General features: G+C 43.4%; 4 protein-coding genes across 7 annotated transcripts; 2 read left to right on the forward strand and 2 right to left on the reverse strand.

Moving 5' to 3' along the window:
- Positions 1-600: 600 nt before the first annotated feature.
- slc35a2 (solute carrier family 35 member 2) lies at positions 601-6,988 on the reverse strand. Of its 4 annotated transcripts, none has more exons than XM_088363156.1 (7): positions 6,478-6,988; positions 6,159-6,295; positions 5,581-5,769; positions 5,163-5,314; positions 4,439-4,561; positions 3,591-4,144; positions 601-761 (listed from the first exon to the last, which is right to left on the reverse strand). In XM_088363156.1, the coding sequence occupies exons 2-7, from the start codon at positions 6,238-6,240 to the stop codon at positions 734-736; spliced, it is 1,128 nt and encodes a 375-aa protein (XP_088219282.1). In that variant the 5' UTR covers positions 6,241-6,295; positions 6,478-6,988; the 3' UTR covers positions 601-733. The 4 variants fall into 4 exon arrangements, with proteins under 4 accessions (XP_088219282.1, XP_088219272.1, XP_088219263.1 ...); XM_088363146.1 differs by lacking the exon at positions 601-761 and adding an exon at positions 965-2,226 and having other exon boundaries at positions 6,159-6,292; positions 6,478-6,987; XM_088363137.1 differs by lacking the exon at positions 601-761 and adding an exon at positions 965-2,226 and having other exon boundaries at positions 6,478-6,987.
- A 1,126-nt stretch (positions 6,989-8,114) lies between these two features.
- On the reverse strand, positions 8,115-16,818 carry otud5a (OTU deubiquitinase 5a). The gene is made up of 9 exons (XM_088363124.1): positions 15,700-16,818; positions 14,566-14,659; positions 13,367-13,431; positions 12,040-12,196; positions 11,455-11,603; positions 10,960-11,145; positions 10,550-10,754; positions 10,016-10,087; positions 8,115-9,539 (listed from the first exon to the last, which is right to left on the reverse strand). The coding sequence occupies exons 1-9, from the start codon at positions 16,282-16,284 to the stop codon at positions 9,403-9,405; spliced, it is 1,650 nt and encodes a 549-aa protein (XP_088219250.1). The 5' UTR covers positions 16,285-16,818; the 3' UTR covers positions 8,115-9,402.
- A 747-nt stretch (positions 16,819-17,565) lies between these two features.
- Positions 17,566-20,066, forward strand: creg1 (cellular repressor of E1A-stimulated genes 1). The gene is made up of 4 exons (XM_088363182.1): positions 17,566-18,008; positions 18,903-19,022; positions 19,108-19,221; positions 19,520-20,066. The coding sequence occupies exons 1-4, from the start codon at positions 17,730-17,732 to the stop codon at positions 19,595-19,597; spliced, it is 591 nt and encodes a 196-aa protein (XP_088219308.1). The 5' UTR covers positions 17,566-17,729; the 3' UTR covers positions 19,598-20,066.
- A 179-nt stretch (positions 20,067-20,245) lies between these two features.
- Positions 20,246-22,144, forward strand: cd247 (CD247 molecule). Its single transcript, XM_088363194.1, has 8 exons — positions 20,246-20,393; positions 20,804-20,901; positions 20,973-21,005; positions 21,105-21,146; positions 21,350-21,382; positions 21,470-21,523; positions 21,833-21,862; positions 21,958-22,144. Exons 1-8 carry the CDS (start codon positions 20,342-20,344, stop codon positions 22,021-22,023), a joined length of 408 nt encoding a protein of 135 aa, XP_088219320.1. The 5' UTR covers positions 20,246-20,341; the 3' UTR covers positions 22,024-22,144.
- The last annotated feature ends 294 nt before the right edge of the window (positions 22,145-22,438 follow it).

The raw sequence follows: 22,438 nt of genomic DNA on the forward strand, positions 1-22,438 counted from the left end.
AGTCGGGATATCAAAAACTACCCAGAATGCAGTGCAGTGGGAGTGTGAGAGCTCTAGAGGACCTAGTGTGAACAGAAAGAGGACTGAGGCCCCATCAAGGCTGAACTGAACCAGAAAGAGAACCCGGTCCTCTATGAAACACACTCTCAATGTGAACACAAAAAGAACTGAGTTCGTTTCCTCTTGGTCCACTTTTTGGTCCACTTAAAGAGGTCTGAGTTCGGTTCTTTTAAAAGGGTCCAGGTGTGAAAACACCCTTAGAATCTCCGGCACGCTGTTGTCCCTGAACAGGACAAGCAGTGTTGAAAATGAATGGATGTACCGGGGTCTCCATGGAGTCGCCATTGTCCAATTACGTCACAATGTAGTTGGGGTCGGTTTTTTTGAACGACTTCGCAACTGAGACCTCCCAGATAAGGGGCGTTCTTGTGGACTTCTGTTATTCCGACTTCCTACTCTCCTTGAATGCAGCATTAAAATGAATTCCGCAGGACATTGGGTTTCTAATCGCTACTGCCACCTACGGCCGAAAAATAAAATTGCACATACGTTACGCATATCCCTTGACACGCGCGCATGTAGGCACACTATGTACAGACATACAAACACAAAATACTTTTATTTTACTTTGACACGAAGTTGCTAATTTTTCAGTCATTTTGAATTAAAATTGAAAAAAAAAAACTTAAATTTAGATAAGAGGGTAGTCCTCATGTAGGTGACAGCTCCCGTCTCAAATTCTTTTCTCCTTCCTGTCGCACCTGCACGATGGAGACAGATGAAGAGGAAGAGAAGGAGGAAGAAGAGGCTTATGGTTAGCACCCTGGAGGTTAGCAAGTCCGGGAAGTTGATATTGTTTGTTTTCAACCAAGAGCATCAAAACTCAATGTGTGCACATGTTCTTCCTTCACTCTCCCCCTTAAGATGGCTATCAATATACAGGACTTCATGATGTTAATACATATTAGTAGGTAACAACACTTTTATTGCAACTTGGTGGTATGTCAAACCTGGTCTGGAAGGCCAGAATACAGTCTTTACTTCCACCAGCATTAACAACAAAGGTGTAAACCACATACAAATCCGCATTCTCGCATTATACTTGAAATACATATATTTACATTTTTTTTTTTTAAAAAATCATTCAAGTACAAACTCATCGATACAAATTCCCAAAGCAGCATTCAACGTTGCCGAAACGTTAATCTTCACAACTTCCCACATTATATATGTATATGGCTCCAGACAAACTTTTTCTTGTTGTTGCTAGAAACACTGTTGCCCCCAACCTGAAATTGCAGGGCTGCGCACTGTAAATTGATTTGCAAAGTAATATTTATCCGATGAATTTTCACCACGTTACTGATAAATGGGCTGATAAGTAGGGAACATAAGTTTCTCAGCAAAAATATTCAAGAATAGTATGTTTTTTTTTAAATCAGCAAATTTACTGGTTGCACTGCCACGAGTGGATGAAATTTTCAGTCTCAAATTTTGATGGCAAAATGTTTACACACATATATGTTAAGGGGTCACGATAATTGAAAGGACAGCCCCAGTTTTACACAAGAACATGGCTGCCAAGACACGGGGAAGAAACAGCCGCGAGCAGATTTTTTTTTTTACACATTTTGTGCATAAGACAACAAAAAGAGCCCAGTGGAAGGCAATCCAAAAAAAGTCATTACCAAGGTGTGTGAACAAGTTCTTCCTGTTGACCACACAATTGAGTCACCAGTCAATTGAGACCGCATTTGTCATTCACTTGCGTCATAGGATAATTTTGTTCTATCAATGGATTCATTTTTTGAGGTATTCATTTGAGTCATGGGTGAGCTGGAGACTCTCGCAGCTGACCTTGGACTGGTTGCCAATCTTGGTAGATACAAACGGTGGACTGGTTGCTGGTACATACAGACAAAAGTTGCCAGGGAATGTCAGGGCACATTCTAAACAAATGACTGGCCGCCAATCAATATTAGGGCACAAATATGAGTATTTCATGAGGTTGGTCGGCCGGCGATGACATGACGTTCGCGGATGCTGCGGCCACAAATCACGTGACTCAACGGTTATATGGCTGGGTTCAGATGAGAAGAAGCACCAGTCTCAAGTTCGCAGGCGGGCCGCTCTCGGTCCGCCGACACAGGACGGCACCTTTTTCTTTATTCAGTCCAATGAGCCGATCAAACATCAAGCGATCGATCCTTGGCGAGCGCTTGGTTCCTAAAGGATCATAAACAATCAAACAATAAGGCCTCATTCTCCATGTAAGGCTCCTTCTCTGGCTCTTGTGCGTTTAGTATGTTAGGCGGGAGGTCAAAAGCAGACAGAAAGCGGGCAGAGGCTGTGATGATAAAAAATAAAATAAAAAAATCCCTGGCACACCTGCGAATATGGTGAGAAAAGTTCACAGGCCATCAAATGTGATTTGCTCAAGTCGCACACAGACAAATCAACACTCTGCAGATGTGATTGTTTCCCCCGGTTGGCGTAAATGTATCAGTATCAGGTTTCTCGGCTGATAGTGTGCACATTGAAGGCCATTTTGCTGGGAGTCGAGAAAGGTCCAGAATCTGAAAATGTTGAACAAATGCCAATCATGCCAGCCTTGGTTGTACTTTCCATCAAGGCAATTGAAACAAAAAAATGTGCTCATTTTTCTGACCCGGTCTTCCCCTTGGTGAATATCATTTGGCATTGAAGACGACATAAGCATATTTGAGCAAATATGTTATTGAAGTGTATGAAATGAGAAGCCCTCCGCAATGATCCGTTTGCAAGAAGCAGCTCTCAGTTTCATCAAAGTTGGGAACGCCTGCTCTTCAGAGTGCCCTCGACGTAGCTCACTTCGAAAATCCATAATTTGCTTTACAACTGGCCATTGCAAGTTTTTTTTTTCTTTCTTAATACTTGCATAATCAAGAATTGCTCGCTGCCGATTTACAATTGTTCTCTGCGCAATCACAATTTCTCTGCATATTCCTGGGGGGACTATTTAGTAGTTGAGCAACACATAACGCGGATGGACATAAAGTGCTCTACTTCAAATATGATGCATTACATTTGATTTGTTGAATATCTATTATTAAAGTTACGCTAGCTGAGAAAGATGTGGTATGTTGTAAATCTGCAACAGTGACGACAACCAGCAGCTGAAATTTCACAGGTGAGGGCACAAAAGTCGTGAAATAAAGAAAAATTAAAAAAAACATCCTCGACAGTGTTGCCCTGAACATGTAAAATTTGATTCACACTCATGGCATCACCAATACCTGACACATTTTTGTTTTGGGAAACGATCATCTGTTATTACCTTAAAAACTCCCGTATTTGCACTCAGTCCAAAACCGAGTGGAATATAAAAGTATTGCTTTTGCGCTATCATGCGGCATCTATAAGCAACCATAAACTTCTTTGCGTAGGTGTTAATCACGCGCACATTTTTGCGATGGGCAGCATGGCTCTGTCCCTACCCAACACGGTAATTGCGATTTGGAAGTAGGGAATGAGTGAATGATTCCGAACACAGCCCGCGAGAGAGAGAGAGTAGAGGAGGGGATTTCAAGGGTCACTTGACCACCACTGACTTTGTCTGAAAGGTCTCCACCTTGGCGACGTCCTCAGTTCTCAACGTCGGGAAAGATGAAGTGAGGTTGGATGACGATTTAGGGAGGCTGTACATGTAGACGGCGCTGATGACTAGCCCAGCACCGGCGGCAAAGAGTGGGTCCACGTGGAAAGCAAACAGGTAGATGGACATGATGGTGGAGATGATGATGGAGAAGGAGGTGGCGAAGCCTTTCAGGATGTTGTCGGCGTACTTCACCACCACGGCCACCAGGAGGCCGCCAAACGCCTGGTTGAGGATGACGCACCACACCATGGAGGTGTAGCCCGAGAAGAGGCCGCGGTGAGCTACGGCGGCACCGTCGTTCCAGCACATCGCCAACGTGCCCAGCGTAGTGCCGAAGATGCCCAGCTGCACGTTGCGCACCCACACAGATGCCGAGCTCCCCTTCAGGATCTTCTCAAAGTAGACGCCGGCGAATCCCGACGACAGGCAGCTGATGACCACGGCCATCAGGCCAACCACATAGTTCTGATTAGCTTTGTCCGTCTCCTTGCTGGCCCCCTGCTGGACCTGCAATCAACAAGCGGACACACCCACGTGGTGAAGAGGGTTGGGCCGGATAGTACCGCCCATCATGACACCTATAGACATTTGTCATGCTTAAAGCTATTCTAAAGCAGTTTTTCCACTTCAGTGGCTTAGACAATATTTGACTTAGCCCAGCTTTAGCCTCGCCCACAAACTTTCAAGGGCAAGTTTGACGAATAACATAAATGTGGAAAACAATGCAAAGCAGGACAATAAAGTAATTACTTAGAGAACTAAATATTTTTGGCACTCAGTCCTCCATAGTGAGGCGCCTACCTGCACAATTGCGACACCAACGAAGAGCAGCAGTAGGGAAAACCACTGCACTTTGGACAGAGTCTTCTTCAGCATCAACACACTGAAGAGCGCTGTGGTAAGGATCTTCAGTTGGTACGTCACCTGAGAACCAGCCACCATAGTCAGCATCATCACAGAGAGTTATCCCATTTTTCTCCCCACCCCAAAAAGAACCTACCCTTCGCAAATAGTACACTATAAAAGAAATAATGTTTTACAGAAATGGGGATGGAAGATAAGTCACAATTGATATGTATCATGAGTGACACATGATTGATGTCAATAGAAAATGCCTTTGATAAAAATGTAGGGCAAACTAAACAAAGTCACAACGCAAACCCGCATTATGTGCTGCAGGCAGCGCGCAAGTGCCTCCAAACACGGAGAAGCAGCAGCCAAATAAATTATATTGCACCTACTAACCTAATTAAAACACCTCCGGATGGATAAATAGTTCAAGAGTTCAGTCCAGTTAGGCTACTTAGTTAGCTAGCTGGTTGGTTGGTTAGGTAGTAGGGCGCGTTCAGAAATACTCTCGTTCACTCTGACCATTTTGGAAACTGCTAAACGTTACTATGAATTGTGTCTGTATGTTGAAAGGGTGGTTAAGTCTAACAAAAATAAGGCCTGAAGATTCATTATTATCAGTTATGACAACATTTACGAATGTCTTTGTCTTGTGGTAGAACATGAATATAGTGACCTGGTAGGTGGCAGCAGGCAGGTTGGAGATGGCAATGTATTGCAGGTTGTTCTGTAGCGTGTAGATGAGAGATGGAACAGCCAGCTTCAGCGTGTCCCTGTATTGAAAGAAGATGGTGTCCACCAGGAACAACAACGTCTCCTTTACGTGGACTGATGGACCACGTGTGGACACACATACACACACGCACGCACGCAAACAAACAAACAAGACAATTAGTTTCATTACTCGTCAGAAATCAGCAAACCATTTATTTAAGTAAAATATTAGAGAGGGTTTGCTGTTTTTATATTTTGTCAGATTAGAAATTTAACAATCTGCAACGATTTTGCAGTATGTATCGGTGAATTTTGTTTTTCTTTTACACTTATTTGTGTAATATCTTAACAATGCCGGTATTGTGAACAATGAGACTTACATCTCTTCTGCAACAGGACAATGAGGAGACACGCCAACACCTTGAGGACCTCCGCCATGACCACGGCTGACGTGGCCAGGAAGCCCTCGCCTGGCAATGTGCGCACGTATTGGATGCTGAGGATAAGCGACGCATTCTGGACCACCAGCACTGCCAGACTTATGTACTTCAGCTTGTGGTTCACTGACACTGATACACACATACACAAAAACAAAAACACAACCATCTTGTCACTGTCAGGTATGTACCAAAAACCATAATCATCCAGGAAACTGAGAAAAAAAAACATTCATGAGCACAACATGAATCAAAAAAATCACGTTAAATCACTTTTTGTGACCCCAAAATTTTATTATACTGTCATCGATGAATTTACTTCCTGTGCCTGGAAGTAGACTTGCTTTTTAGTGCATTACTGCAGTGCCGTACTTTCATGTCTTTCGCGTCTGCCAGTCTTTACGGGTCTGCTCGCGACCCGTCATTTTGTTTGCTGGAAAATGTGGATAGCGCTCATTACACGAGACTGGACTGCACTACAAAAATACAGACTTGGCGCTGGTCCCATCCCGCTCACTTACAAGGCATAGTGGCGTGGTGTAACCAGGGGCGTAATGTCAGCAATGAGACCCCTCTCCAACGAGCAGTACCTGGCCACGTCATCACCTGGTCACTTCCACTTTAGCATTAGCACCTCCGCGATGTCACGGCTGCGCTACTTGTAGAAGTATTACACCAACAAACAGAAAACTGTACAAGTAAGTGCTCACCAACAAGAGACAGTTAACAAAAGTCACAAATGTAACTAACTCACTTCTACGAGGTACAAAACCCCCACCTAAAACTAACACGGCCTCTATAGGAACATCGAAACCTTTCTCACCCCCAACCTTCACTTACTTTCATCTTGCCCACGCATCGCTGTCCGGTCCTCGGGCACTAGGTTGGGTTTTCTATCAGCCATGCTAGCGCCAGCCCGGCTAACTCCCCCGCTAGCAGCGGCTGACGGCGTTGAGAGAAAACAGAGGCCCAAGCGCACGTTCTAAAGGGGCTGACGGACAAACGTTGGGTCCAAGAGACAGCGGAGGACTGCAGCAGGCCCGGGAAGATCGCCGGCTCTGCTGGAAGGAGGTAACCCGCCGAGTAGCCGTGACGTTCGAATAGCAGACAACTCCTTGAGCTGTTGGAGTGCGAGACACCTTGACGTAAGGAATCACTCTCTCAGAATATAGTCTTTGGAGAAAGCATTTAACATCAACAAGGTGGTCGAGTAATATGCAGCAGTGAGACCTCTTCGTTGATACTATGTACTAACAAGCGAGTACTTGTTTGTTTCAGAGAGGATTCTATTGGCTACTTGAGCTAGAAAGGAATCCCATTGGCTGAGGACAAGTTCACCTTACGGCTGCTGGCCACCAGTGTGGCAGAAGTGAGGAATACGTTTTTATTCCCAAATCTAATTTGACAGATTTGTCAAGATGACTTCACAGACTTCAAAGCAACAAAGCAAAAACACATAACCCCACCCATAACTGCAGGCCAGCTGCGTGAAAGTCCTGAGGTCCATCACACCAGCAAAATACCTCGGGCAGTTGCGGATGTGCAGACATATAGGCCATTTTGAACAGGGAGTTCCCTATGGGCGCTTTCAGAAATTCACATTGACGCCCATGAACGGCTCTGCGAGTGGGCGAGTTCGGAGAGGCAAAGTGCGCTCCGCTCCCTGTCCGCATCCGTGTGTGATGTGACGTCTGGAGAGCAATGCATTGCCAAGAGGAAAACATAGCGCAAGCACGAAAATCAAAGCATTCATTTTATTTAATTGAAGATATGTACAACAAAGCAAATAAACGATCTAATATAAATGTTTTATTCACAATAAATACAGTTCTTAATGAACAGGTGGTATATGTAGTGTGCGGCTGTCCGGGTTTTGCTTTTTTTTTTTTTTTTCCTGATTGCCGATATCGGGTTGGCTACACTTGGTGGTCTGATCTGTTAACTTTAAGATAGCACTATCAATGATCTTGGCCACTGCTCATCCAATTCTCAGGTTCTTGAGCGTTAAACAACTCTTATTTACAAATTGAAATACTCAGATTTTCAAATTATGTTAAAGGACACAACCCCAAATCAGATTACGGGAAAAAGAAGCTTTAAAACTTAAAAAAGATCCAGGTCCCTCGCCAGGGATCATCCACCGACCACCAAAACACCACCTCATAGCACACAGAGCCAACTCAAAGCAGTAAAAGGTAAAGAATGTGAAGGATATATCAAACCAGTTTCCAAGCAAGGTTGTTAAAAGATTGACATAGTATTGTATGCTTTTTTATTTTCGAGCTTGTTAAAAAGAATCGTTAAAAAAGGCATCCATGATTGAGAATACTCAATACTGGGAACAACCCAAATTACACTTCCTACACGATAAATGGACAACTGCCTATCGAGATATGGCACCTTATAGGTGGGGGAGAGATTCCAAATACAACTTGACTTGACCTAGAGAAGCAGAAAGCCAATAATCAGCAGCTCAATCTGTCTGAAATATTTTCCTCTTTTTATTCCAAGAAAAAGTTATTTTCAACCCAAGCGATAAAATAAAAACAAACTTATATTATTAATTATAACAATAATCAATCATTGAGAGGTGGCAATTCTATTTTTGTCTCTCATTTGTCACTTTGTCTCCATGGCGATATTGGTCTCGATCAAACATGCAGCTAATGATGATGATGATAGAGGTAAGAGGAAGACAGACATTTTTAAAAAATAGATTTCCAACCTATCAATAGAACTCAAACACACTGGTCACCAACAGGAAGTCCTTTCAAGTTGTACAAAGCCAAGGGGTAGACTTCAGGCGTTGAGAGCGTAGCATGATGTCAGAGATTAGCCTTACTCACTTTATTGTGCTACATGTTCAATAATGATCTTTCTATACAAACCGGAAGGGAAACTTAATTTGCCAGTCAGCAGAAAACATGCGAATACTACCTCGTCAAAAAGAACCGCCTAAATTCAGCCACACTAAGCGATGACATGATTGTGATGCAGTTAGGAGAGTTATGCTAACTCACTGAAGTAGAACAAAATATCCAAAGAGTCAAAAACATTTCAACCTGGGATAATTTTCTCTATGTCCCAGCTAACTGTTAGCTGATAACACGACACAAGGAAATCTCATGTCACCAAAGTAGATTAGGATAGCAGCTAATTAGCAACTATTTAACGATGAAATGATGACACCATGACCTTGCTTTTTTGTGTGTTTTGGCTACTGTGGACAAAATCAACTTGCAGTTGGGTCGACAGCCAATCAGAATGATGCAGTAGTGGCTGAGTGGCAGTCGCCATGTGCTCCTATAGTGCATCTTAGGTTCTTCGTGAAATTTCACCCGAAAGCCCAGTATTCCTAACTTTTTGTGAGCAGTGTAACTTGTGCAAACCAGAATAAATTACGACAAAATAAAAAAAAATCAACGTGAGGTCATGTGACAACATTGTTTTTTGTGGACAAAAGCCGTCCGGCTTGCCGTCGTAGCGGGTCAGTGATCGTATGTGATAACGCGGAAAATGCAAGCAGAAGAAATGCGTGTTTTGTTCCCATAGATTAGATCTCTCCCGTGACTTGATCTGTGGTTAGCGTGTTCCTGACTGCCTCGTTGAGCCAGAATCCACTCAAGTACCCGCTCGGAGGAATAGACAAAGGGAGGGAAGGATGGATGAAGGTTTGAGAGAAAAAATAACTGCATTTCTTTCTTCAGGCTTTGTCTTCAGTGGTTCACGGGGAAGGGGGTGTTATAGGTCATGTGTGTGCGTCCATCAGCTGCTGTCAGGCGACGCTTCTCGCTCTCGATGCTGTACGGCGCCGCTCTGATGTTTCATGCTGTCCAAATATTCCTGCTGGGACACGGCCAGGACTGACGCCAGGATCTCGTCGTCCTCCCAGTCACTCAGACCTGAGAAAACATTTACACGACATCAGCGGCAATTCTAGGATCAGACGTTTAGGGGCGCAACAGACAAGTCTAATGAAGACGTCAGACTGCACAAATGTAGCCATGGATTTTCAGTCGATAGACGTGTCACAGACAAACGTGGTGTTTCTCTCCTTCCCCCTGCTCCACAGATGACCATGACTGACTTGACTAGATACTGGCTTTTGCTGAAAAGGTCAGGTCAATGTTCCTCAAGGTACTGTACAATTGCAAGGATTTGATCTTTTCCCGTTTTTGTGGGTTTCATGAGCTGGAATACCAAATTTTGTAAAAAAAAAATAAACATATCGACGCTTGAAATTCTTTAAATTGTGGGCCATGAACCTATAAGCTATGAACCTTTAACATTTTGAATGGCATTATGGAAATGTTTTTTTTCCCCATGAAATTAAAATGTTTAGGAAGGTCTCTCTCTCTCTCTCTCTGATCTTCCTCACCAAATGCTGTAGGTGACATCTCCTGCATAATGGCTCTGTACTCTAAATGATGACGACTCTGATTACTGGGACCTGCAAACACACGCACGCATGCACGTTAGCACAAGCATTAAAGATATGCACACACAAAGTAGCCCAGGCAAGTGCGTCAGTAGGGTTGCAAAATTCTCGTGGGGATTAATTGAAAATATATGACGCTAAACAAGAATGAAGTAGAAATTCAACAAATTGAAAGTTGGGTTTTTTCAGGGCATATGAAACACTACAGTAATTTTGACTTGGAGAACTCCTCTAATTTTGGCTCGTGTGATCTTATTGGTAGATATTTTCAACTGAAAAGCAATTTTTGATCAGGTTTTCTATTGGCAGTACTCACAAAAAAGAGCCCCCCCCCCCAAAAAAAAAACAATTTGGATCCGGCCATCTGAGTTTAATTTACCAGATGACCTAGGAATTTACTGAGAATTTTTCACCCCTTTGCTACACGAGTCACTCGCTGATGCTCACCGGTGACCGTTAATCAGTGGGCGTTACCTGGCGCACAAGGTGAGGGCGGCTTATTAAGAATGAGGGCGGCGCCGGCAGGGGAAGGTGGTTTGATGACTGTTGACGGGGCGCTGGTGAGGTCCGAGTGGGAGGGGTCAGAGTCTCGTTGCCGCGGAGACCGAGCCGTCCAGTCCTCCAGGCCACTGGAGGCTGCTGCCGTGGCTGAGCTGCAGGTGGCGCTTGCTTTCCTGGGCTGGAGGAGTGGAGATAATCGGGTGATGGGGTAGCTGAAGTTCACCCATACTTCACATTTTAGCTCGTGACAAAAAGCAATAAATGATCAAACAAAAATGACCAAGCGATGACTTGAAACAAATTGTCTTTTGTTTGACCTTGGTTCTCACTCTGCTTTCCATAAATCAAAAGTAGGGAAGGAAAATAGCAGAGAAGGTGCTGACCTGCCGAGCCTGCTTCTCCTGGTCCCGAAGCCACTGCAGGTAAGATTCCCTGGCCACCTGCTCCTCGATGGCCTCGCACGTCGCCTCCCAGTCGCTTGCTCGTTTCTTGTCCTCCAACATCTGCTGCTCGATCCACGACTCTTCGGACGTCTTGATGGCCGACTTCATCAGGGATTGGTCCGCATACTAGGAACGTGGTTTAAAGGGGTCATAATATGTCAAGTGATTTTGCCAATGTATTTTATCAAAATAATTGTGACAGGAGTGCATTAAGTGTCAAATAAGACAAGTCAATCTTGAGTTAACTGACTACTTTACTAAATGTGTTGATATGCACTTCAGCTGCAAAATGACCGAAGAGTGGGCTTAACTAATTATTTCTCGAGTTACTTCTTGATATAACGTGCGGCGTATTTTTTCCAAGTACACCTGGTGGAGCAGTACACACTATGCGTGGGCAAATAAAAAATGGCGTGCGAGCGTGCAGGTTCGTACCCCCGGCTTGAAGGCGGGCAGGCCGAGGCCTACGCCAATAGTGGCCTTGTTGGGGTTGACCACAGAGTTGTAATGGATGTTACGATGGTAGCTCACTCGGATGGGCTCGTCGTTATTCTGGTGGATGCCGTGGAAGGTGTTGATTGGCTCTGTGTCAGAAAGAGAGGGAGGGGGGGCTTACCGTGGATGCAGCTGATTGGCAGTTACAATGAGCAGAATAAAATTAAGTACGGCTGCAGATATCGAACATTGTCAAAGAAATGCAGGTATTTTATTTGTCCACCCATCCTCACATTCTACCACAGTATCTTGTGTTTTTGAGCAGGTATGGCTTTTAAGGGCTGGACTAACATGGCTAGTAACATGGCCGTCAGCTGTTACCTTGTGCTTGCGATGGTGCTGTGGTCTACTTTGCATTTTATCTCCATGCTGACTTATTTCAACACCGAGTGGTGTGTGACTGCAGCACATCAGTCCGTGTGGAGAATTATTCTATTCTATTAATTTTGTGACTGAGTTACAGTATTCGATTAGTCATTGCAGCCCTAAAACTGACATAACGACACAAAAACGAGCAGCAGATACCTGTGCCGTACTGGTACACCTCCACAGGCCTGTTGTACATTTCTGCCATGGCCTGCATTTCAATGTGGTTGCCATGGCAATTATTTTTCCGCTTCCGGTTGATGTACGTGGTGAAGTCTTCTGTCACGTAGTTGGAAAAATAGTCTGCATTCTTCATCTGAAAGGAAGAAAAAAAAAGATTAAAAAAAAAAAAATCATACAGCTCACATAATACTACGACTCAGGGTGTCCCCCAATGCTTTCTCTTAGGTCTGGTGGGGCGCCAGGCTTTTCTTACAGCCTCGCCAGGCAAAGCGTCACTTGTTTACAACAACTTTTACGTAACATGTGATGGAAAAAGGTTTAAAAAAAGATATAAAAAATTAAAACATTTACGACTCACCGCATCAAAGCAGCCTTCTGCAAGCCACAGTGATAAACATTGAACTAGCTTTTGTTCACTGCTGTGCGAGTGTGGGCACTCACAAGCAAGCATACACACTAGGGGTAGAACAGCTTTTGAAACCAGTTTATACGGTTCGGTCGGATTTATTGAGGTGTAGCAGTCAGTCATGCAAATAGCCAAGTAGCGTTAATCCTAGCTGATGCGCTTGGCTAACAGCTAGCCTGGTTCAAATTTGATGTTATGGAAGGATGAAAGAATGAATGGATAGAAAAAAAACTTGGAATTCTATCACATCTCTGCCAGTCAGACAGACTGCTGTGGTTGAACACGATTAGGCCAAAGGATTGGACTTAGAGTATCATCGACAACGCTCGTATTTGCAGCACACACTTCATCATATCAGGTAAGATTTAACATGAAATGTACGTTCATAACATATTTAAATTAATGATTGCCCATGCCTTGTCTTTTGTCACTGTTGTTGACTTGGCAGCACTTGTGACTGCACGACACAAAATGATCGCTCAAATTGCAGTGATGCCCCAGAAATGGAACGGTCCATCTGTCCGTCGAAGACATTTGGCCATTTTGCGGACGGAGGAGGAGGACATTTTCAAAAATGGACAGACTAAGCAAGGACGGAAGTGGGTTTTCATCCATCCATGTAATCGCCCCCAAACAGGTCAAGCAATGACCGACAGAAACACACCCGGCCCATGCCAGCTTGCGTAATCCGACAATACAGACTCCAAAAAAATCTTACTGATTTAAAAAGTCTGTATTTGTTTCATTAAATGATTGGTTGAATCGTCATTTACAAAAAATACTAATTAAAATCTCTAAATGCATTACTTTATTTGTGAAACAAAGTATTTGACAAATTTGATACGCATTTCAAAACATTTTTAACCTCATGTAGGAATGACAAGAAGTGTCACTCACCAGGTAGTCCATGCAGTGTTTCCTCACCACTTCGTGCATGTCCTGATCGCCATAAACCTGGTCAGCTGACACACACGCACAAAAACACATTTAGTGTTGCCAACTAATTTTCCAGAGATGTTGCTTGCTGGCGGCTCTATTTGTTGCTAAAAGCTGCAAAATGACGTTACCGGTGCATAACGAAATATTTCATATACATCTAAATCTCGCTTTGACTTTGGGGTCCACAATTTGGGAATCCCGTTAACCCCGAAAGCGCGCATATAGAAAGTCTAGTTTTTTTTGGAAAGGCATATTTTGAGGCAGCCGAAGAGGTCCGTTTGCCATCCGTCACAGTGAATGCTCGGCACATATCCAAGTCTGTTGACATTTTAATAAAAGAGAAGCAATACAAGGATGACAATATCATGTGGATTGAGTAAGTCATTTTGATGCTATGTGAATTGACTGGAAGAGAGAATAAAGCAGCTACTTATTCTACTACTATGTCCGGTCACACTCTGACTTGAGAGTGACTGAGCGGATGAGGCGTTTCCACGAACTTCCCCCTTTCCAAATCCAAACAACCCTAGCTATCTCTAACACTGTAATAAAACAGTCATAAAGACTAAACAGCCCGACTTTTTATCTAACGCCTTTCAATTGGTCACTGAAATTCATCGACTCACTAGCGCTAAGGTTTACGCGCTAGTCATTTAGCTTCGAACGGTCCTTATAACATCCATTTAAAATTGTAATTGAAAATGTATTTATAAAATTGGGGTCCATGACAGAAAGTTGTGTAGGATCGAAGTGAGTAAAATTAAGATTTAGGCGTATTTGTATCTATATCTCATTTAAATGCATCAAGTTAGCAAACAAGCCACCAGAGAAATGCATGTCTAGAAAACTGACGTTTAAACCTTTCGCAAGACAAGCATGATTTTATCTTCAGTGTGTGAGTACATGACTGAAGGCTTGTTAATGCTACTACAGTGGGTGACTTTGACTTCCATTCACTTGAAACTAGTTTCTCGGCGCAAAGGTAACACAAAATGGCGCTAAAGCAACAATTTGCAGCGGAACACACTAGCTTGCACAACCAACTAAACAAATACACAAAAACGAAAGGACAATAAAACAAGTGAATGTGACTCAAAAAAACGTTTCGGTGTTTTGGCTATCTAAACACAACAGTGACACCTAAGCATTTGACTCACCAACAGCTCTGAAAAGACACGCTCCATCCTCCTTCATCTTCTTGATGACAAAACCTTTCTTGTCTTGAAGGGTCTTTTCAAACCAGTGCTCTTGCTGCACACACAACACACACACAACACACACAGTCAGAATGTACTTATCTGTTTATTTCAGCATGTGCATAGTCACATTTCATCAGATTTTATTGTATGCACTGAACAATCACAGAATTTGCCCAAATGGGAAATGGGATGAAGCCACCCGCACATTGACGTCATGGTGCAAATAGACACCATTTCCGCTTTTTCATTTCTACCTTAAATAAAACATATTCTAATCATGTCCCTCACCACTGAAACACCACATTGTTTCACCTTTGCTCCAAAAGTGTGCTTTTGTGCCACATCTCCGAGCTCTGCCATGCTTATGTGAGTTGTAAGCCAGACGCACAGACTTATACACACTGTCTATCTACACACACACTGTGTGATTTTTGCTGTAATGATAGAAAATAATGGGAAAATGCCAAGGGCAAATCAATGTATTCAGGTTAGGCTCAATTGCGTTTACAAGCCAAGATACTCGGGTTAGAAAATAGGTAAGACGGTGGTCTTGTTCAGAATTCGTAAATCACAATTAAGGACGTAGTGGTCGTTCTGCATGCATTTACATGGACCTTAAAATAGGAATACTGCCAGTTTTTATAGAGCGATTGACTGCATGTAAACAGAGTCATTGATGGACGGTCTAATTTCTGGTGCTCCGATCAATTACTAATGATAATAATAATAATAAATTATATTTATAACGCACTTTACATTCGGAGGAATCTCAAAGTGCTACATAGCAAGTAATTGCACGGATGCGCTCTTTTGACAATGACACCTTTGGTTTACAAACATAATGAAAACGGTCGACTTTAGTAAAAGTGAGAATTGGGGTGGAAAGTACAAACATCTGTTTTGAAAGGTAGTGGGTGACAGTGATTAAAAGGATCAATAATCAAGTACATCAACCTGATACATGCTGCCATGGCAACGACATGATTGACGTGACCCTAAAACAAGCGTCATTCACCCACTCCCAATTCCCGGAGCAACCATTTTAGACGCGACCCAGGACCCCCACAGAAAGATTCGATTTCCGGCGCTTACCTGCTCAGCAGTGGCCGGGTCAACGGCCTGCAGGCGAGCGGCGTTCTCGTACTCATCCTCGCTGTTGTTTCCGCCGGCTCCCTCGTCCGGTTCTTGGCTCGAACCGCCGGGACCGCTCACACCGGCCTGCCCCCCTCCGGCCAGCGCCGCCGAGCCGGAGCAGGTGCCCGCTTGTCGCCGCCTCTTACTGAGTCCGGGCCCGGAGCAGCAGCCGCCGATGCTCCCGCCACAGCCCACCACGCCAGCCTGCACCACCAGGTCCCCACGGGAGGTCGGCACCAGGCCGCCGCCACCGACTCCGCCGCCGCCGTCGCACGGCCCGGCGGAGGCCACGGAGCCGCCGGGAGGAGGAGAGGCCTGCTGCGGCCGGGAGCTCGCCTCGATGCTCCGCCGCTCGTCTCTGGCAGAGGGCGGCGCGGGCTGGTACGTCCACGGCGGGGGAGAAGCCCGCGGCCGGGCTCCGGTCCTCCCTGTGTGAGGGTGCGGGTGCTGGTGAGGGTCCGCGACGCTTCGTCGGTCGCTGTCATCAGCGTGATCCGCGACCCCAACCCCGGAGCTGGGCTTCTTTTTGGGCAGGATCGTCATGGTGGGGAGGAGGAGGAGGAGCGGGAGGAGAAGGGGTGGGGGTGGGGTGGAGGGGTAGAGGGCGACGAGTCAGTTGTCCGCCTTTTTGGATCAAAAGATTGGCTGTGTTCGGCGTCGAACTGTCTGGCTAGCCGCGAATCATCGAGCGAATGTTGCCCGTCGACAACACGACGATTCCCATCGACGTTTGGACGGAACACAACACACAAACAAACGAGAAAAAAACAAAAATACGTCTCTGTCTTCCCGGGCGAGAGCTCGTGCACAAAACATCAACATAGTCTGACGGGCCCGTCTGCGTCACTTCCGGGTCAGACCGCGTGATTACGTCACTTTGTCGACGTTACTGCCGCGAATACAAAAACGATTTTGAAAATAAATTACTGATATTACACTTTTGACGATGCTGCTAACTTATATTTAGTGCAGATGGCATCATCACCTCCTAGAGGAGAAAATATCTGACGGTTTTGCTGTATTTATATTTTTGGTGAGTTCTTTTAAAACCATATTTTTACAATAAAGAAGATAACAAAAGTTACAAAACTTTTCTACTCTGCGAGAGAATACATCATCCATCCATCCATCCATCCATCCATCCATCCATCCATCCATCCATCCATCCATCCATCCATCCATCCATCCATCCATCCATCCATCCATCCATCCATCCATCCATCCATCCATCCATCCATCCATCCATCCATCCTGCATCGAGATAAAAACTATCTAAATATTCACAGCAGTATTGACAGAGATTCACTGACAAATTGAATGGTTTAAAAATACTTAGTTTTGAGTTGGCAACTAAGTAACTGTTGTTCTTATCTGGCAATCCATTTGTTTGTGATTAGATTTTGAGTTACTTCATTACACCTAACCTGAATGAAGATATTTTCTACATCTGAAGGTGTGATGGCATTAAGATTTTTTTGTCCCCTAGCAATCACGGTGTAAAATGTGTGTTGAAATCTGATAGAGTTAAAAGAAAACGTCTGACCAGCAAGCAAAGCTTTCATCATTTCAACTGTCACTACATTAAGATTTTTTAGTTTAAGTTGTAGTTTACGTCAGTTTCAATTTAAATGTATTATTAAAAATGTTTTGTTTTAATGTGTTGAATAAATATTTATCGTGTCCGACCCACGACCAAAGGTGTGCTTTGAATATCATTTCATCTTATTTTGAAATGATTCGAGTCATATTAGCGACGTTTACTTCGAAAATATAAACAGGATCTTCGCGTTCCAATTTGGGTACATTACGTCTTAAGAATTTATTTACGGATGTAATCGCTTCTCTCTGTTACTTCGAAAATCTGGACCGGATCTTCTAGTTCTCCAGTTGTTTACAATTTCATCCTGCGCGTTCTTTACAATTTCATCCTGCGCGTTCTTTGCTTACTTCCCTGATAGGCGTTCAAAGTTTGAATTCTAGAGCCGACAATGAGAGCTTTCTTGCGGGGTGTCTGCCTGCTATTCCTCGGCCTCGCCGTGGCCTCTTCGAGGTTCCAACTGCCTCCACACGACCAGGTTGCCCGGGTCGCCCGCTTCGTCGCCCACCAGTGTGACTGGGCCTCCATGGCCACTATAAGCAGCCACAAGCCGGTAGCGGGGCAGCCCTTCTCCAACGTGTTCTCGGTAAGCGACGGGCCACCAGGCTACAGCTCCGGAGTGCCTTACCTGTACTTGACCCGTATGGAGATCTCCGTCCAGGACCTGCAGGTATTGTTTGTTTAATTGTGATTCACAAAATGTCAACAATTCCTAAAGCAAGTGCCCGTAACTGTGACAATTTAAGCAATTAAGTACAATCTTTCGTGTTCTAACTTGCAGCACTTTGTAGTTTACATTTCTACACAGTTGAAAAATTAACAACTTGGTATAATCCTTAACTGTATGCTAACTTTTGCACATCTTCCCCTAATTGATGTAATCATTTATAGTTCACATGATTTATCAAACCTTTTATGCCACTTTAAATAATTGTTTTCTTGTAGCAATCCACCCCTCATATAACATGCTCAAGTGTCCATTTATCAAGTCAACATATTACATGCAAACGTTATGCAACTAAAGAAGAGTCACCATGACTCAGCAGCTTTTCAACTGTGCATCAGCAGTTTTGACATCCAGTCACGAGTTGGAAATGCAGTAACGTGCTTTAAAATATGGCCTAACATTGATCAGATGACATTTTATTTTTTACTGCCGCCAAATATAGGGGGGGTCAAAGGTCAGTCAGTATGTCATATGGTCAAAGCTTTTGAACATGAGAGCTTTAAATGTGCATCTCAACAATTTTTAAAAATATTTTTTTCCGCTCTGTTTTAAAGTTAATTAAATACCGAAATACAAAGTAATGTAAAACAGTTGATAATTCTGCCTGTAATTCATATCTTTATTGTTGTATGTGGTAATGAACTGAAAAAAGTTATTTTATTTACGGTACATATTTTTAAATAATCGGTCAATTAATCAGTTATTGGAATTTTTTTTAAAAATATTGTGATCAGCATAACAAAAACCCTTCCATATTGGACGGGCTTCAATTCAAATTTAGTTGTGGGTCCAGTGTAAAGCTTGACTGAAACATAATGAAACTTTGTATCGATGCAGGTGAACCCTCAGGCGTCTTTGTCCATGTCTCTGGCTCAGACTGACTACTGCCGCCAGCAGGGCTTCGACCCCCAGAGTCCTCTGTGCGCTCACATCATCCTGTCCGGATCTATGCTGGAGGTGTGTCCCCACAGGCACGACACTTACTCACGCTATTCGTGTTCTATTGTCAGACCATTCACGTGCACCTACTTACCTTCATCAGGTGAACGGCACAGAGGCAGAGTTTGCCAAGAAAGCCCTCTTCAGTCGACACCATGAGATGATCGACTGGCCCTCAGACCACAACTGGTTCTTTGCCAAATTCAACATCACACAGGTACTAGAGTACGAGTGTGTGCTTGAGAGACAAATACAGAAATGTGTGTGCATAGCGGTACGTGGCTGTGCGGGAGCCATCTCCCATCTCTCTGTTGTATGTTTGTTTTTTTCTACTGTTTTTTTGTTTTGTTTTTTTAAATTGGCGCCCCAGTCGTCATAGGTATGAAAAGGTTTTTCTTAATTTGACCTAACGGTCCACAAATATTTTGTGGACAAGCAAGGTACAACCCAAGTTTGGGACTCGTTGTACAACGAAAAAAATATATATATATCTTGTCATCCCCTCTGTGTTACAGGTGTGGGTGCTGGATTATTTTGGCGGGGTGAAGACAGTCAGTCCCGATGAGTACTACCAAGCCTCTCCAACTAAGTAACATTCGTAGGGACTGAGTGTGTTCTTTGCAGTGAATCATATTCCGAATTATTTCCAGTGAATCGCTGATTTGCTGTTATTTATGAGTGCCATGCTTGTAGTTGCGGTGTGAATGTTTGGATTGCCTTCTTAAAATATTGAAAGACAGTATTTAGTTGAAGTGAGGTGTTGTAAGAGTGTGAAATGGTACATGTACACAGGGGCGGAGCTACATGGTGGCTAGGGGTGGCCATGGTCACTCCCTAGGCCTCCTCTACTTCTAGGACACTGGTTTTGATATATGTGATTTATCTGCCAATTTCTCATGAATGTAGTGTTCTTAAATCTTTTGATACAGTGCCACAATATATACATTTACAATTGTACATTGATTGCGTTGATTTTTGTTTTTTGGCCTGAACATTTTGATGAATTATATTTTTAGAGAGAACATAAATATATTATTTGTGAATAAAGGTTGTTTAATCAAATATCTCCATGTCCTCTGCAAATAAATATAAATCCAAAGTTGAGATGCTGGGATTTAGGGAACTTAAACATACGGGCTCAGTCTAAAATGGGAGCACACTAAAAGAATAACACGTTTGTGCTTGGAGGTAATAAACAGTACTTTGAGTCAGATGTCGCTACTTCAAAACTGTGTGAGTCGACGTGTTTGCTGTGATACCCGCCACACCTGCCACGCACCACTTCCTGTCCCAATTTAAAGCAAAAACGTTGTTTGAGAAACTCCACGGAGGTCGGGATGGCGTTATGGTGGATATCAGGCGTGCTGGTCTTGGCGATTGAGCCTGCAGGTAAAACGCGTCATCAATTTACCAAACTCAAATTGTCTTTATTTGGTGTTTGATGCTTCTTTGAAGTACACAAGAAGCTCTTGAGATGATTCTCCTTATGGGTTCAAAAAAAAATAGAACGTCAACTTTAGTTGACAAATTTCATCCACATTTTAAACTTTGGCATTTTGACCAGAGTCCAAACAGATTGTTTTCTTTTCATAATTCAAAGTAATCATCAAACTATGAGATAGATTGTTTGAAGCGACCAACCAGGAAGCAAGTTTGTGGTTTTTAGCAACTCGGCTGCTCAGGAACATGCGTTCCTCTTAGAAAAGAAGATAAATATATTTCCTCAGACAGAAAAAGGGAAGCAAATTGGCAACGCACGCTTTGATAAAGATTGTCGCTGAGCACAACTTAATGTGCAGATGCCATGACACTGTACGACCCCAAGTTGTGTTACATTCTGGACGGCTTCCTGAGTCTGTACGGCCTGGTCATCACTGCCATGTTCATCAAGGAGAAGGTCAGTCTGCTACTTACCCTAACCACACACAATCTTCTGCAGCCATTTCACCTCTAAACATCTCTGTGCAGTTCTTCAAAACAAAGGCGGACGGCGCTTATACGGTGAGACCCACAAACAGTAGCAGAGCGTCTCCTCCTCTCCTGTCGCCATTTTGATGTAAATTGTGACAATATCGGCGCTCTCTCCTTCGCCTTCATCAGGGTGGAAGTAGCCAGCAGAGAGGAGACCTGGAGAGAGGGCGTGTAAGTATCCCAAAGAAAGTCATCTCAGGAATAATCTTGAAAATGCCAAAAAGCATATAGCATGTGGAAGTGAAAGCTCTCAAGAACTGTTCAACGTAAAATAATGCATAACCAGTTAAAACTAAAGAACTTAACTACCCATTGAGCTGGAGTGTACATGTGTATCGTGTTTCACAAACTTCTCCCTTATATGTGTCCTACAGAAACGCTGGGGGAGTGATAATGCGACATACACGGTACCAGTACCTCTGGGTTAAGTTTATCGTTAGAAAACAAAATAAAACAGTGTGTGTTTGTGTGTGTCTGCACGTGTGCCGTTTTAGGGCTTGACCAAAAGACCAGAAGATGAATACAAAGAACTTCCTGTTAAAAGAGAAGTGCGTGTAGCCTTTATTGTTTCAGAACCATTCATGGCAATCCGTGTATCGTTTGTTCTTTCCATTTTCCATTGGCAATCAAAAACAATTTAATTTAATTTTTCAGATAGTGGTGACTTGAGATACTCGTTCCCTGACTTACACATTTTCCCAAATTTGTTTTTAAGATATAAGCAAAGATCTGATCAGTAATTTTGAAAAATATATTTCGTTTGTGAACAAACGACACGGATTGTTTTGACTACTTGTTTATCTCAATGTGTGACTGAAATGATCCAACTGTTCACGCTCATTTGCTGCTTCCTATAGCGACCCCGAAAAAACGATCTGGTTTACCAGGTGAGTGCAATTTCAAGTTCAGTGAATAAATTTGATTTTTATCTGAATTTCCACCCCATTCACACGGAAACATCACCTTTGAAATGTGACTTCAGGGTCTCAGCAGAGCGACCAGAGACACCTACGATTCCATCCAGATGCAGCCATTTTCAAGCCGCTAGAAATATGTCGTGCTCATTGTTCCTTTCAAAATCTAATCATTTTCTACTGTTCTATATCATAAAATAATAATACATGAGATAATTGTGTAATGTAATAAAATAAAGTGACATTTCTGCTGAATCTTATTTTTTTCAATGTGTATACAAAACAGAACAGTGAAACTTATGTACAAATATTTTTTTTTGCAAAAGCAATTTCATTAGTGTGTGTTTGGGGGGGGGGGGGGGGGCAGGGGGTCAAGTTGTGGGTTACTGACAGTTTTGGCGCCAGAGCACATATGATGAAACATTTTGTCTGCGGAGGGGTGTCGGGCACTTCAAATTTCACTGCTCAAAAAATGTGCACGTGTAACAAACTAGGGCTACTACCATGGGTTTTGCCTTGCTTGCTGGTAGTTGGTAACACCAGCAGGAC

This window comes from Syngnathus floridae, chromosome 2 (assembly GCF_059516105.1).
Source record: "Syngnathus floridae isolate MCC-2025c chromosome 2, RoL_Sflo_1.0, whole genome shotgun sequence".
In the NCBI taxonomy this organism is placed as follows: domain Eukaryota; kingdom Metazoa; phylum Chordata; class Actinopteri; order Syngnathiformes; family Syngnathidae; genus Syngnathus; species Syngnathus floridae.

Excerpts from the sequence above, each read along its gene's own strand:
- slc35a2 (XM_088363146.1), bottom strand. The coding sequence starts at position 6,240 with ATGACGTGGCCAGGTACTGCTCGTTGGAGAGGGGTCTCATTGCTGACA. Across the intron at positions 5,770-6,158 it reads ACACCACGCCACTATGCCTT|TGTCAGTGAACCACAAGCTG; the intron begins GTAAGTGAGCGG and ends TGTGTGTATCAG. Across the intron at positions 4,562-5,162 it reads TGCCTGCTGCCACCTACCAG|GTGACGTACCAACTGAAGAT; the intron begins GTCACTATATTC and ends GCTGGTTCTCAG.
- cd247 (XM_088363194.1), top strand. The coding sequence starts at position 20,342 with ATGGCGTTATGGTGGATATCAGGCGTGCTGGTCTTGGCGATTGAGCCT. Across the intron at positions 21,147-21,349 it reads GAGACCTGGAGAGAGGGCGT|AAACGCTGGGGGAGTGATAA; the intron begins GTAAGTATCCCA and ends TGTGTCCTACAG. Across the intron at positions 21,524-21,832 it reads AACTTCCTGTTAAAAGAGAA|CGACCCCGAAAAAACGATCT; the intron begins GTGCGTGTAGCC and ends TGCTTCCTATAG.
- otud5a (XM_088363124.1), bottom strand. The coding sequence starts at position 16,284 with ATGACGATCCTGCCCAAAAAGAAGCCCAGCTCCGGGGTTGGGGTCGCG. Across the intron at positions 11,146-11,454 it reads TGCCCGCCTTCAAGCCGGGG|TATGCGGACCAATCCCTGAT; the intron begins GTACGAACCTGC and ends CCACGTTCCTAG. Across the intron at positions 9,540-10,015 it reads GATGTCACCTACAGCATTTG|GTCTGAGTGACTGGGAGGAC; the intron begins GTGAGGAAGATC and ends ATGTTTTCTCAG.
- creg1 (XM_088363182.1), top strand. The coding sequence starts at position 17,730 with ATGAGAGCTTTCTTGCGGGGTGTCTGCCTGCTATTCCTCGGCCTCGCC. Across the intron at positions 18,009-18,902 it reads TCTCCGTCCAGGACCTGCAG|GTGAACCCTCAGGCGTCTTT; the intron begins GTATTGTTTGTT and ends GTATCGATGCAG. Across the intron at positions 19,222-19,519 it reads CCAAATTCAACATCACACAG|GTGTGGGTGCTGGATTATTT; the intron begins GTACTAGAGTAC and ends TCTGTGTTACAG.